Source organism: Amphiura filiformis, chromosome 20 (genome assembly GCF_039555335.1).
Source record: "Amphiura filiformis chromosome 20, Afil_fr2py, whole genome shotgun sequence".
Lineage (NCBI taxonomy): Eukaryota > Metazoa > Echinodermata > Ophiuroidea > Amphilepidida > Amphiuridae > Amphiura > Amphiura filiformis.
This window is the reverse complement of record NC_092647.1, coordinates 26,862,664-26,878,766: the sequence shown is the minus strand read 5'-3', so window position 1 is coordinate 26,878,766 and position 16,103 is coordinate 26,862,664. Positions and strand designations below refer to the sequence as shown.

Genomic DNA, 16,103 nt, shown 5'->3' with positions numbered 1-16,103 from the left:
ACGGGCGGCCATCTTGGATTTCAGGTGTCCTAGATCTCGGACAACCATGAAACCCCTTCATTCAATCAGACAGCCTTGATTTAGTGGGGATAGACACCTCAATCACCCCTCTAGGTCAAATAGTTTCAGAGTTATTGTCATTATACCTGGTTCATAAGTACATTTTGGCAGCCATTTTGAAAAACGGCCATATACAGAGTTTGCCCGGGTTTGGAATTTTCCACCTAGTAGAATTTGAAAGACCTAAGCATACCCTACTCGAATCAACATTCAAACTTTCTTCCTGAAAAATTGTATACGGGTCTGTAGGACAGGGCCAGGACTAGTACCCTTGTTACCAGTTTAGCTTTCGGGGACTTTACTTGCATTAAATTTATGAAACTCATTGTGGCGGAAAGCACAATGCGTTTTATTTGCAAGTACCACTATCAAATAATAATAGGTTTACATTTTAGAATGGAACCTTTAATATTTTCCATTCACTTGAACAGTCTTTGAAATATAAAATGTATTATTGTATATGTATTAAGTAGACTTTCTGGACACGTGAGTGCTAAGATACAAGAGGTCAATTGTTAAGTAACTAGTAATTCTAGCGGACGTTTCTCTCATTAGGAAGCTTATTACCTACTCGAATTTAATCATTAACCTTACTCAAATTTGGGTTAACGTTTTCATGCAACTTATATCAAGTCTAATGATACTCACTTACCTTTATCTAAAGTTTTTAGAGAATTGAAATAAATGGTCGAATTTATTTTATGCTATGACAGTTTTGTATGCATGAACACTATCAAATATTAATACACACCTATGACGTCGCGCTATTGTTTTACTGCTCCATTATTTTCCACGAATGGAGCGATGATTACAATAACACGCCATTCGTAAATGCCTTTCTCTTTTTTTTTAAAAGCAAATACTTTTCAGGGAAAAAGTACTGGCATTTACGAATGTAGTGTTAATAACAATTGCACTTTCGAAAAGCATGTATTTGCGTAAAGTGCAGTATTGTTATCATCACTTCATTCATGCAAAACAATGATACGAAAAACAACAAAACTATGATTTTCATTAATACAATAAATTAAGGAAGCGGATAGCAACATTTGCACATTATTGTTATGGGACATGAGAGCACATCAGACATATCGAATTACATGCTGAATATGAGGATTGTCCTTCTGATATAAAAAAAAAAAATAATTTTGATTTTGTGAAATTCGTGATATAATACAAATTTTATGGCAAATTATTAAAATGTCATATTTTTAATTTAACAGTCCTCGAAGTAAACTTTATAAATCTAATAAATGATATGTAATGAAACTGTAGGCCTATGTAGGCCTAGCTGGGATGAAAAGCCGAATTGAAAATTTTGACCTTTCATATTGAACATAAACATTTTTTCCAAAAAGACCTACATTTTTAGTGTTTTGAGGAAAAAATCTGTAATAATGAAGGTCAAAATTTTCATATGATGGACAGCTGTTCATCCCAACTTCATAATCTTTAGGTGCATATCGTTAGATTTATACATTTACTTTTTTTTTACAATTTACAATTTTAATAATTTGCCATAAAATGTGTAATGTATATATCGCGAATTTAATAAAAATCAGAATTATTTGATATCAGAAGGACATTCCTCGTGTTCAAAATCCAATTCGATGTGTCTGATTTGCTCTCAGGTCCCTCAAATATATTATATAGGCCTACACGTGAAAACGTCGCTATCCGAGCCCTTAAACATAAATTTACAATGCAATCTGTGAAAAGTAAGGCAAGATCAAAACGGGCAGGTTAAAAGTTGTATATACTTATTATGCAAGATGTGTTTTTACCCTCACTTTGGTGGAAAATGCTTATTTAGGCTTAACTTAGTAAGCCCGTAACTTTAAATTATTTGGACCTTTCTTTCTACGCTTAGTGTTTTTATATCATTTTTTTGTTCTTTATATTTTTATACGTTTTCAGTGGCTTGGGACCAACGTTTAATTTGTTACATTTTGGGCAACATTGCTACATAATACACATTATGTATCATGTATTTAGGCCTATGTATCTGTTTATTTTTAAATCGTTTGCTTTGGGCATGTTTAATAATGATAAAAGCCACAGTAGGTCTATTTTCGGTATAATTTTTATTTCACTTTAGTACATCTGATGTTTCATCTGATAGTATTTTGGCATGTTTGAATATTTACTTACATCGATCAGTAGGCCTATCCGATAATTAAATATTATAATGTTAGGGACGCTCCAGTTGATTTCGGGAGAGGTATTGGAAGTTGAGCTTTTATTTCGCGTAGGAAGCGGCGAAGTTTGTTTGTTGTTGTTTTTGCCGCCGAAGTTCAGGGACATAATAGGCCTAGGTAAAATGGGTTGCAATAAGGCCAACCAAATAAAACTAAGTTTACACATTTAAAATTTTCGTACCTTACTTCGGCTTAAAGTAGAATCATACCTGATTTAGGTCCTTGCTGCGAATCAACGATATATATCCTCGGAATGATTCCATCACAAATTATAATTACTAGTATCCAAGATAAATAAATAGTGTCCATAATTGCAAGGTTGTCCAAAATCGAACACTCGATTCATAGAGAAGAATATCATTGCTCATGATAGCGGCAGGTCTACCTTTCTTGAGGTACAAAACTGCAATGATCTGCATTTAACTATTTCATATTAACCTATGACCAGTTTGCCAATTTTCTTTATTATGCAAAATACAGACCTAAACGCAACTACTTCAATCATGTCAATAGTTAACACATTAGAAGTGGGCATAAAGAACTATTGATTGTACTTCTAATCACTTTAATGATTTTACGAATCTACGTTTATTCAATTTGGGTAACAAACATTTTAGATCTTTATAATTCAAGAACGTGGTTACGGATGATTTAAACTAAACACCTGGATCGTGATATGATGGGTAATTCTATAGAAATTTTACATAAAGCTGAGTCCGTGTATTTTTCACCCGAACCTAGTACGATCATTCTATTAGTGTATTTGATAGTGTATTCAGTGTGAGCAATTGATCAATTTGTAAAGAGCATCAAATTTCAATAACACTCCATTCGTGGAAAATAATGGAGCGGTAAAACAATAGCGCGACGTCATAAGTGTGTATTAAGTCGGTTAATGGCCGCGGATTAGAACGTGAGTGGCTAAGAATGGCCTAGGGCCTCCGGCCCACGGCCATTCTTAGCCACTCACGTTCTAATCCTTGGCCATTATCCTATACGTAATAGGTTTACATTTTCGAATGTAAACTTTGATATTTTTGATTCGCTTGATTCTTTGCATTATTTGCAATATAAAATGTTTAAATATATTAAAGCAGTATTTCGTGATCCTGGCATCCTCTTTTTATGACATTTTTCAGTAGATATCCACGAAAAAAGCATATTCCCAAAATTTCAGTTGATTCCGATATTGCGTTTGCGAGTTATGCATGATTATGTGTATTTCACTGCTCCATAGACAATGCGTTGTAATTTCTTTCTGGTATACCAGAACAAAATTCACGATATATTTGCTGAAAGTAACGAATTAATCTGCAAGAAATTTGTTTGTACATAAACATTATGTAGCCCGGGGTTTCCAGTGATATAAAATCTCAACTTTTTTTGAGACAAGTGAGGGGGGGGGTTATGTCGTGTATCACGAAATGCCCTTTTAAGTAGACTTCCGTGATTACGATTGGTGAACACGTGAGTGCATAAAGATACAAGAGGTCAATTGTTAAGTAACGGCCGTTTTCTCTCATTAGGAAGCTTATTACCTACTCGAATTTAATCATTAACCTTACTCAAATTTGGGTTAACGCTTTCATGCAACTTACATCAAGTCTAATTGTAATCACTTACATTTATTTAAATTTTTTAGAGAATTGAAATAAATGATCGAAATTCCTTTTTGCTATGACAACAATACGTTTCATATTATAATGATTGTAAATATACATGGATTCGCGGGCAGTGGCTTAAAAAGGAAAAAGTCTGGGAAAACAAATGACATTTCAAATCAAACAGTAACGTTTACGGCGCATATTAATATACAGCTATTTAGGTTCTGCTCGTACACTTGTTACCAGTTACAATGTTGTTGTTATTACTTTGTTTTGTTTTGTTTTCCTTTCCAAGATATGATATAGAAATTGAAAGTACAAAACTTGAATAACGTAACATAATACGCCAGAAATAAAATAATGCAGTGTGCAAGAGGTGATAAAAAAAACCCGATTATAAGAGCTAAAAGAGAAAATAAAATATATCCTCCTCAAGCTATGATTTAAGACCATTTTTCTATATTTCTCATTTTAATAAACTTGTTTGTTTCCTTGTTTTATCTTGTACTATCTACACTACTACTGGCAAGTAATTTCTCTATGGAAACATGCAAAGGTAAAGTCGTCTATATTGCATCTGACTTTCTGATTTCATGCTTCGATACACTTATGAATCACAATCATAGTATTATACCTTCAAACCTTAAATCCAAACACCAACTTTATGACAACGTACCGAAATCGTAAAATAACCCTGCTTTGAAAGGTAATTTCGGCTTACTTTGTTCCACCGTATTATTGCTTAATTTATAAACAGTCGGTATTTTCACTCTCTAAAAATACTGAGTATATAAATCTACGACGGGGATCAACAGATAGACAAGAACGGAGATTATAAAGAATAGAAAGGATTCCGTGGATTCGCGGCTTCCTTATAGCGACGAATACTTTTGTTTGCATGAATTGTACCACTGTATGTAGATTACCTTTATAGTCTAGGAGCAAGGGTTTTGGAAAAAAAGCTCTAGTTCAACAACCATGTCAACCAGTTAGTACAATGTATAAGACCCTCTCGGTCACTGCTAGATAGGTAGTGGACTCCAATTTTAGGGTACGTTTTTCGCTAGAGGTCACAAAAGGTCACACAGAGGTAAACCACTGAAAATGCTTCCATCTTGTTGAAAGATTACATGTCTGATTACAAGGATTAAAAAATGTGGAATTTGTGCTATCTACAATCTATTGTTATTGAGTTGGTAGCAAATTGTTTGTGTAGCTGAACAGAATCAGAAAAGATAGAGGGCATACAAGGTCAAAGGCAATTGTGTGGCCACGGGCCACTGTTGATCTCTGACTTCCAGTGCACACAATACAACAAGTAAACAGTTTAGAAGGCAAGTTCTAGACCGTTTCAAAATTCTTATATCACGATGAGCAACTTGTCATCATTTTTGCCCAAATCGGAGTAAGTTGAAATTTTGACTCCCGTACAAACAAAAACATGATATTTTCCCTTAATGGGGTTTTTGTAGGATAACTCAAAACGATAGGTGGTAGATAGCACACACTATACATTTGTTTTATCCTTATCATACGAGTAATTTGATATATCTTTCAACAAGATCGAAGCATGTTCATTTTTTACCCTGTGTGAAAAATGTACCCTACAATATGAGTCAACCACCCCCTATCAGTGATCTAGGCAGCACACCACTAAATCCATCCGCATTTGGTTAGTCCATACAGGACCAACGCAATATTTAGCACTATAATCAACGCCGTCAGGCGTTGGTCCTTATAGATTCGTGATCTACCCCAAGCAGCGCACTCGAATTACCATAAGCAGTGACTTGAACCAACCCAGTTAATGACAACGTAATAACTCCAAATATGGTTGGTAACCCCGCCCATTATTTAACCGCATCTGTTATGTAACTGGGACGAGTACGCTAGTCATCTCAATTGATTATGAGATTGCATGGATCAAAACACTTCACACTTTTGAAGTAGCTGGGTTTCGACCAGTGTAGGCCTAAATCGTGATATCATATGTGACCATCCATCTCAAACCGCTCGTAAAGTCGGCAAATTGTATTTCGAGTTACAGTCCAAAATGTGCATCAAGCTTGTATTCATAATGTACCCAATAATTGTCCTACAAGTTTCTCATTTCAGTCCAGTCCGCACATCAATCTTTAATCCTATTGTTGAAGAGGATATAAGCTTATACTTATAGTAAATAGCTTTAGTCTTTGTTTGCTATGGCTAAATCCTGTTCAAGTGGTGGGTTAACCAACAATTAACAATGAGAGGACATTCCTGAACCTCGTTGACTTGGGGATGATTTGAAGTGACCGCCAATTATCACAATTTAATATTTAATACCAGCAATGTAGAAAAGAGAAATATTGTAGCACCAAAATAATGTATCCTTTCACTGAAGGAGCAAAGTTGACAAGCCATAACTCCGCTTCTGGATATCGTTTGAAGTCAAATGATATATCATTGTAAAGCTTATGATATATATTTTCTAAACACGGAAGAAAACAAAATTGACCAGGGGCCGACTTTACGAGCGTTTCGATGTGGATAGTCACATATTGATTTATTTTGTAAAATCAGTGTTGTTATATTAGTCTGGCTCTATTTTGGAAATGTGCTTATTTAAGCATCAAGCGGCAAGTTCGCGTAAAAGCTGGCAACCAAATTGTTTTGTTTAATTCGGGTATGCTGAATTCAAAACTTTTGTCTACCAAGCTATATATATTGGAACTCCGTGACTCTCAAAAAAGACCCTCAAACACCCTACATGCTCATGTCATATAGGGGGCAAAAATTAAACATGCTCCTGGGTCTAAGGATCACAAAAGTGTAACATTATTTGCGCACGTATAAGACATATTGAGTTTTGAGGTTCGACAGGTCCAAGGTCAATTTGCACGCTAGGGGTGAAAAATTAGAAGTTACTCCGATTTACGAAAAATGGATGCAAACTGTTCTTCAAGTTCAAGGGATTCTTTGATTCATTCAACCAACGATCCGTCCAATAAGTATTCAACAAACAATCAAGAAAACGATCAGAATCATTATTGAATTGATTGATTAATCAATTAATTGATATGGTCATCCAATCAATTAATATAATAATATAATATAATAGAATCACAATAACTTATTAGATTGATATATCGATGAATTTATAGTCAGTCAATCATTGAACTACTCATCAAGCATCAATCAATAATCATTCGTTCGATCAATCGATCAATTATTATCAAATTACATTGTAGTCTCGCAATTAATGTACCGTATCTTGGTGTTAAAATATCAATCAATCAAGTAATCGAGTCAAGCAACCACTCAATTTATAATCAGTCTCTCAATTGTCTCTTCATGGTCTTACACTAGGATCCACAACATGCTCATCTATAATTAATAAGGGCACAATTCTTTAACCCCAATACATTTGTATAGTCATTGAATGACCTTTGAAAATTTGGATACAAAACTCATACTCTGAAACTTGAGGTCAAATGTGCACTATTGAGTATTTAATTGAGGTTATTGAACTATGTCATTAAGATGAGGCCATTGTGGTCCATAGTGTTAGATCTGGAAATCTCAACCAGTCAGCCAAATAGTTATTGACCGCTCATAACTTCATCAATCTCAAATTAATCAGTCTCTCAATCAACCAATCTACCAATCATTCATTCTATAATTCAATTACAAATTGCATTCGTTTATAATTCATATGCATGAAATTCATTCATTAGTGACTGATTAAGCATCAATAATCATTAATACTCTGGTTCTGATATGATTAGTCTTTGATCTAAAAATCTCTAAACAAAGAAGTAAGCAAGTAAAAATGAAAGAAATCATAATTTCTCGATATAAGCTATATTATTTAGGGAACAAACCAAAAGTTCGATGACGTAATATAATCGATTTTTTCCGTTTAGCAGGGGGAGGGGGTCAAAAAGTCTACGTTTATAAAACCATATATTTTGGGGTCAAATATCGGTCAAAGTTGATCTTTTGGTCTGGAATTCTCAACATTTCACATCTACGGACGGAGGGGCCAGTCTCCAAACGAAAGCAAATTCGTTTATAATACGTCGTCGACCTTTGATTTGGTCCTTTATTTATCTACTATAACTCCTTTAGACAGAGAATCAACTTGTGAACACAATGCAAACAGTTTGGCCCCAAATACATTTTAACATTTGGGGCCCAAAGAGCTGTTTGGTTCATAATATTTGACCTTTGGAGCTTGTACCATGTAAAGAAAATGCTTGGTGATATCAGTGTGCCTACGTAGAGCCCTGAAACTGATATAGTTAGACCCTACAGAAAGTCTGGCCCATTGTTTTGACACTGGAGTTCTTGACTTTGTATATCTGGGCCAAAATTGGCAACCGTCACATCTAGGGGGGTGGGGGGGGTAAGGTTGGTACCAGTTCATATACTAGTATATAGGTCATTGGATCCTTTAGGGGATGAAATAAAAACTCGACCGGCGGGTTTCTATTGTTCTATACGGTCAACCGTCCGGTGAATTTTGATTTCATCTCTAGGTAGTTTTAGCCTTGCATGATGCAGTCATGTCTACAGTAGAATTCATCTCGACCTTTGCCGGACTTAACCCCATTAAAAGCTATTAAACCAAGATAACACTCATTGAAATAGCTCAACTGATTAAATCGGATCGTCTCTGGCTGTGCACATGTGACTGTTTTCATGTGCGATATCTCAATAAAGTTTGTATTATAGCTTCAGTTGGGTAACCGATTATAAAGGAAACGAAAGGAAACAATGGTATGTGTGCTTTTGTTCTTGAAATGAGACAATGGCGTGCTTTTTGTAAACCAGCATTCTTGAAAATGAGCAACATAATGATTGTTGACTTAACACGGTTTGGAAATAATTTCTTCATATTTTTGGTGTTATCTGTCGATTACATATCCTTCCTAAAACACAAAAGTACGACCCTCTCCAAACACCTAAATTAGCTAAAAATTTAGGACATGTTACAAAACTATATTGTCTAGAATTTTAGAAGAGTACTTTTAATATTGGCCGGTTATTTTTCACACAGCGACGTTAACTAGGCAATGTACTATTACCTATAACATTAACTAAAACACCAAAGTACGAATATTTCCAAACATCTAAATTAGCTAAAATTTAGGACATGTTAAAAAACTATATTTTCTAGAACTTTAGAAGAGTACTTTTAATATTGGCCGGTTATTTTTCACACAGCGACGTTAACTAGTCATATCCCCATACTTTTAACGTAGGGCTATTTGTAGAGGTCACGCGTCAATGGGAAAGAGCACTGTGTATTGTGTATAGGAAAACGGACAGTAACTGCAGTATGGCCAATATGATGCCAATTATTCTTGTAGAGTACCTACATATCGTCGGGTGCATCACATACTGGTCTATCTTGAATTTTTGACATTTTTGAGAAATTTGGTATATAAATTTTTAGTTCTTTTTTACGGAGCTCTTCCAATACAACAAATTACAGACCTCAATTGTCCCTAAATAATTAGTTATAAAATGTTAAATTTAAGCTATCTATGATTTTTTCAAAATACGTATTTTCACATACTGATCTATCTCGAAAAAAACACGCATTTCTATAAAATCGCAATTGAAAATCTTCGTATTAAGTTTACCTTTCTATAATTTAATTAGACTATGGATTTTCATGAACGTGATTTTAAATTAAAGCATATACTTAACAGATTTATTTAAGAGGAATCATTAATTATATTTACGTATGTAATATTGTTTAAAACTACACTTAAGTTGTAGTTCTGTATGTGAAATCGTTAATTTTCCGATATCGTATTGAAAGTGCATTACATACTATCTCGAGATAGACCAGTATGTGATGCGTCTAAAATCACGTCTTTGTCATGATTGTTCGCGAAATCGAGATAGCCCCAAGATAGACCAGTATGAAACGCATTTTAAATACGATATCGGGAAATTAACCATACGAAGATATTCAATTGCGATTTTCTCGAAATGCGTGTTTTTCAAGATAGACCAGTATGTGATGCGACCGACGATATGTATAGGGCTATTTGTGAATGAATTATGCTATTTTATTCCGCAGGCTTAAATACATTTGGGTCCCTGGGTCCCTTGACCTTTTGTAGTTGTAGAGCTCCATGCACATTCGAACACGGCTTTAACTTATTTTCAAAAAGTCAAAAGTCAAAAACGTGACAAAAATAAGATTGGAGATGATCAATTGATCAATTGAAAAATTAATTGATGATTTAATAAAATAATATAAATTTAATATAAATAAATAATAAATAAATATTTTATTTATATAAATAAATGGTAGTATATCAACAAATAATTGAATAAAATGAATAATGATCAAAGCCTGATCAATGGCAATATATAAATCAATCAACGAAAATAAAATAAATAAATAAATGAATAATAAAACAAATAGGGCCTACTAATGAATAGAAATAAATATATAAACGAATAATTAATGAATACACATTAATAATATAACATAAATGATGATACATGAAATAAATGTAATTATAGGCCCGTATTAACTAATGAAAGAAAGAAAGATAGAAGGAAAGAAAGAACTTGCTGAACTTCTTTTTTTTCAAGAAAAGGAATTAAAGTAAATAAATGAGTGAAATCCAAAGTTTTTATAAAGCGTGTGTCCTCCAATTCTATATTCATTCATTCATTCATATTTTATTTCCATAAAAATCAAAGACATTACAAAAAAATATATAAAAACACGGTACATATGGAGGAAAATGCTGGAAGACCAAAAGGTCTGAAAGTTAGCCTTTCCTGAAATCAAATGAAATTAACAAAATAAATCAACATTACATAACATAACCAAAAGACAAGGGAAGGGGAGAGGGGGTCTACATGTTAAACGAATAGGCCAACTATCCCAATTAATATAGGTTGTGCATATGACGTATCATACCGTAAATATGGCGGTATACTCAAATCTATTCCACGTAAGCATGATTGCAATCTACCGAGACAGTTCGTCTCACACACGTAACAAATGCACTACGATCAAATAGGTTTATGACAACATTTGATTGAATGGACTGCACTGCAATCAAATAATTTCAAGCACAACCTCTATACAAAAATAGTAACGAATCGAGGTTAACCAGGACAATATTAAATGGAGTGATGACAAAAGGAATTGAGTGTGTGCAACCTACAGGTCAGTGAACTGAGGGTAAGAAGAAAACCGAGTATTATAACAGGATTAACACATGCAACTGAAGAGGGTTTATAATCAATTTTGTTACGCAATACTGGTGTCAATTCCAAGCTGGAAGCCAGTGTTCTGGTAGCAGGAGGCAAGCCACACCTACTGACAGCTATTGATGATATTTAGTCAATCGGATTGGCTGAATATCATTAGTAGCTAATCAGTAGGCATCAATTAATCAGTTTGACATTTCCCTCGACTTTCCAGGTCAGGATATGTCTAATCTAGAAGGACCCACGCCTGACGGCGTGGACTATCGTACTAAATGGAGCGTGGTCCTCCTTGAAGGACTACATTTGGTGTAACCCTTGATAGTCCCGGTAAACATAGGTCGGTATTGAAAACAAGTGGGTGTCCCTTGGGAGCAAGATGAGTAGCCATGATTGTTTATTATAATCAAAATAAATCTTGATCTGGTCAAAAAGTTTGGCTCCCGAAACTAATCCGCGTGCGGACATGGTAAGGAGGCATTCGTGCAAGCTGAAAATAAGTGTGGCGCTGTTCAGGTCCCCTAGCTTAAAAGCTACTCTCAACTTGTGTCAAAAAACCCATTTTAAATTAAATTTCAATCTTTATTTTAGACATTGTGCTAGCAAAATATGAAAATGGTTTTACATGGGGTAGAAAAACAGACTTACTCTCATGTATATTTAAACGTATTTCAGTGGGAGTTTAGTTAGTGGCGTGCGCCCTCTAGAGTGTTTATCCTAATACCTCATGGTATTACAAATTGGTAGACATGGGTGTTGAACTCAATTCTTAACTAAAGCCCGTATGCAATTTAGTTCCTAGACTTTTAAGCGTGTCAGGATATGGTTGTTCAACTCCAATTTCAAATTAATTGGAAGATTTTAAGGGTACGGAATCAAAAACAGACGCATTAAAATACTTAATGTATTGTGGTTCTTTAAATATGTGTCGTTTTATGAAGATGTTTCGTTTGGACACTCTTTACATCATAACTCAAGAATCACAAGACTTGCAAAGAGGTAACTGTGATATTTATTTCGTCAAGCCCGCTATAAAATAACTATCACAATTTTCACCAGAAGTCATTACCATTCTAAGATGGGCCAATTCAACACAGCTACTCTAACTGGCTTTATAATTATTTGTAGGCCATAAAGAAGGATTATACGGCAAATAAATCGATCATGTCTGTCCTTTGAACACACTTTTGACCTTCTTAGGATAAGCTCACTGTATACAAATTATGCTTTCTTTGTGAATGAATAAACTTTATACGAGGCACTTTATCAGCATTGATCTTATTTCACATAATTCTGTGTGAACTCTGCATGTGACGAATTCGTCATTTACGAGTATTAGTATTTATGCTCAACAATACAAATTATAAAACATTCAATTACACACACATTCGAGTATAAATTCGCCATCATGTTCTTACCATCAATATCTGGACGTATTCTGAAATCGTACTTTTGTCCGGAAACGATTGATTGTAAAATACTAGAGACGTTTTCGGAAGCCGTTGCCCTACGAACAAAAATGAAAATTAAGAATCTTTTAGTGCATCCCGTTTAAGATTACAATTTATGGCAAAATCGCTTACAAAATTATCATCGATCACTCAGGGCATCAACTTCCACTTGGCGTTAAATAATGTTTCTTTCTTACATTTCATAGAGAAACAGCTCAGGTAACCTGATGCACATATCGACTGATCTATCATTTGATTAAAAGTTTTGTTTTAAAAGTAACCTATGCCACTTGTACCCTGGGTGTCTAGAAATTAAATAACGAGACGTATCCATTACTTTGCTGGTAACTTATTATTAATAATTATTATTATTGCAAAAAGATAATTTTCGGGTGATAAAGTTCCCGGTTAACGTATTATGGGAACGTAAGATCGATATCTTTAATTGCTTGATATGATGTAATTAATCATAAATTATAACATGATAGTTGTGACGAAAACGTATTCTATGCATGAGGGAAACAGTACTAAGATAAGTTAAGAAATGGTGAGTATTGGGGTGAGTGGGCATACCGATCATACAGTAAGCCAAACAATTAAGGTACCAGTTGTGTTCACCCATGTATATCCTTAATAAAGACAAATGTGTCAAAATTAAAACAAGCAGCCGATGCCTGTACTCTTTAGCTCTGATTCAAGACCTTATTTATTGAAATTGGTTGAGAATTAAAGAAACGGTAGTCCAAAAACTGATGAAGATATGACTAAAAAGTTGCACTTTTGTGTTCTAATCAGTGAAAGCATGACGCTAGTTTTTCGTGCTAATTAATGAAAGCACAGCGCTAGTTTTCTTGTTTGCGAACGCTTTGTGTACAAATCAATAAGGCATGCAATGTGGCAAACTGCAACTTTTAGATTGACATCTTCCTTGGGTTTATGGATCGGCGTGTCTTTATTTTTTTAACAATGTCAACGAATGAGGTCTTAAATTCGAGCTAAAAGATGTAGCTATTGGCTGTTGGTTCTAATTGTTACATATCTGCCTTTGTTTATACAGGGGGTGAACGTAACTGGTACCTTAATTTTTTGATTTACTGTATATTGGCGGTGCATTTTGTGCTGCTGATGGTTTCTTTGTTGTGGATGGGTTTAATTAAATGAAACAGTTAGGTCCCGTAACTAGAATTAAAACTTACATGTGAACTAAATTAAACACCTGGAACTAAGATTTAAAACAAACATTTAGATATATAAACTTCATATAATAAAGTAGGTTGGAGAGCTACTGAAGTGACGGCATAACAAATGGGGCTATACACAATGACAATCAAAGCGATGACAATATCGAAGCGACAGCCGTAACGTTTCAAGAAATGTGTTACCGTATCATTACAGTCAATATAACAAACATTCACATATTTTAGCACGTTTAACAAGAAAAACTAATTTTAGCGATGAATTCAGTTACTATGTGAATCGAATAATATAACCATACCGTGGAAACATGGCATGTTGCCTCAGGGGATCGACGCTAAGTCAGGTACCGCGTGAGCAAACTCAAAATAGCGCAAATAGCGCGAGCGTACACAAAATAAACTTCGCGCGTAAGATAAGCGATGTCGCCATGTCTCTACGCTGTACCGGCGTCAGCTGAATTCGAGTACGCTTAGAGGGCACAGGCATGGAAAATTCCAATATGTGTATTAATAATCTAAGAATATAACATATAAAACTGTTATCCAACCAGGATGATACATAATAGATTCAATTCTATGGAGCACTGACGAAATGTGAATACAAAAGGTACCTTATCCAGAGTTCAGATGGTATTCTTAATGTACCACGAAAGAAAATGGCATTGAATAGACATTAAAAAGTGCATAAACAAGTTGGCTATCCAAGAACATGACATTTTATCATGTTATGGATCACATAGTATGAAACTGATTGAGTTTTATAAACTGTCTTTGTACAGCTAAAAATCTATAATAATCATAGCAATTTCACCCATCAGCAATATGGCCTGTCGCTCGATCGGTAGAAGCTTGACACGTGGCTGTTGCATTTCACAAGGATGATGTGGACTAATTTCAAACTTCTGCGAAGAATTCTTCAGGATACATGCATTTGCAGGACTTGATCACGCGCTTTCATGCAGACGAAATTTCCAATGAAGGAATTTGCTCTATCACTGGGCTTTTTTGTGGGCATTGTACATTAGCGATGTACATTAGCAAGAGGAAACTTTGTCAGCTTTAGCTTCTTCATACTTCAAGTAATCTTTGAGAGAGCTGCGCAACAGTGACTCGGAGTCAATTACCCCACCCCCTTTTTTATACTATACTACAGAACGGTAAATTTGACTTGTTACTGCAGAGTTCAGCATTGATTCTTGAATCATTGAAATTACGGAACAGTTTCATCCCTGAGACACATTACTTGATTTTACGGTGATTGACATTTTCAGTGAGGAGAACTCGGATTGCAGGGCATCCAGCTTACTTGTAACTCTAGCAAAGTTAATGTTGTCTTCTTACGTCTTTTTGAAGACACTGGGTCTATTCGTATAAAACTTCCGACCTCTGTGACCCAGGCTTGGACGTACATACTGCTTCTTTAGTAGTCCATGAAATACACCGGTTAGTAAATGTTTCAAGTTTAGCACAGGTTGAATCCAAAACATTTATTTAAAAATCGACGTAATAATAATGCAATTTTTTGGATTTGTATGGGTAATAAGAAGATAATATGTTACCATGCGCGTATGGGGGGACTTTGGGCCCCGGGGTAGAAGAAGGGCGGCAAACGAAGGGGCGTCAGAAGAAAAAAGGGCGGCAAAAAGATTCAATACAAAAATGTGTTGCTTTCTTTCTTTTTTTTTTTTTTGCTCTTCACTTTTCAAACCACCGAAAAAAAACGTGGGTCAACCTTTTCGGGCTGTTGATGAAGGGGCGGTAAAATTGAATTTTCTTCAGCCCCCGGGGTTGGAGCGCCCACGGTACGCCACTGGTTACATGATAGGTACGTTATTTAATCAAAATACCATTCATTTTGCCCAATGATTTTGAGGTGCAAGTCTTGATGAAGCCGTTGATCATGGCGATAGTTTGAGACAGAATATACCCCAAAAATGTTTTTTTTTCTACCTAATGGGTTGTTATGAGTTTCATCTGAAATATCCAGGTTCTCTATTTCCCGTTTTCTATCTCTGTTTGTCTTTTTGTTCATTGACAATAAAGTACAATTTTGCCAAACACACTGCGGTTAAAGAGCCAAATTGTGTTATATAGTTCAGTTTATAACATAAGATAGTTTACTACTTTAGATCCTGGATCTGGATATTCTTTGAAAGTATATTTTCTTTACGAGTTGCTGGAGCAACATACATCAATAATCATTGAATGGGTTATCAATGAAGTGTCTCTCCGTTGGCTAAACGTGGCTGACGTAGGACATTTGGATCAAACTGGGATATCAAGTGTTGATTCGCCACGCCTTTGTGTTTCTTTCACTACAGGTATTGTCTCGATCCTAGCCAGTTTGTGTTCCTCCGTCACTTAACA

The 16,103-nt window shown here is 35.0% G+C and overlaps 1 protein-coding gene across 4 annotated transcripts in view; it reads right to left on the bottom strand.

The window, feature by feature from the left end:
• Positions 1 to 16,103, bottom strand: part of LOC140142087 (glycine receptor subunit alpha-2-like) — a 224,845-nt gene that overhangs the window by 130,189 nt on the left and 78,553 nt on the right. For all 4 annotated transcript variants that reach the window (XM_072164041.1, XM_072164039.1, XM_072164042.1 and 1 more), the window contains exon 2: positions 12,508 to 12,596. In XM_072164041.1, coding sequence (XP_072020142.1) covers positions 12,508 to 12,596 — 89 coding nt within the window. The remainder of the gene's footprint in view (positions 1 to 12,507; positions 12,597 to 16,103) is intronic.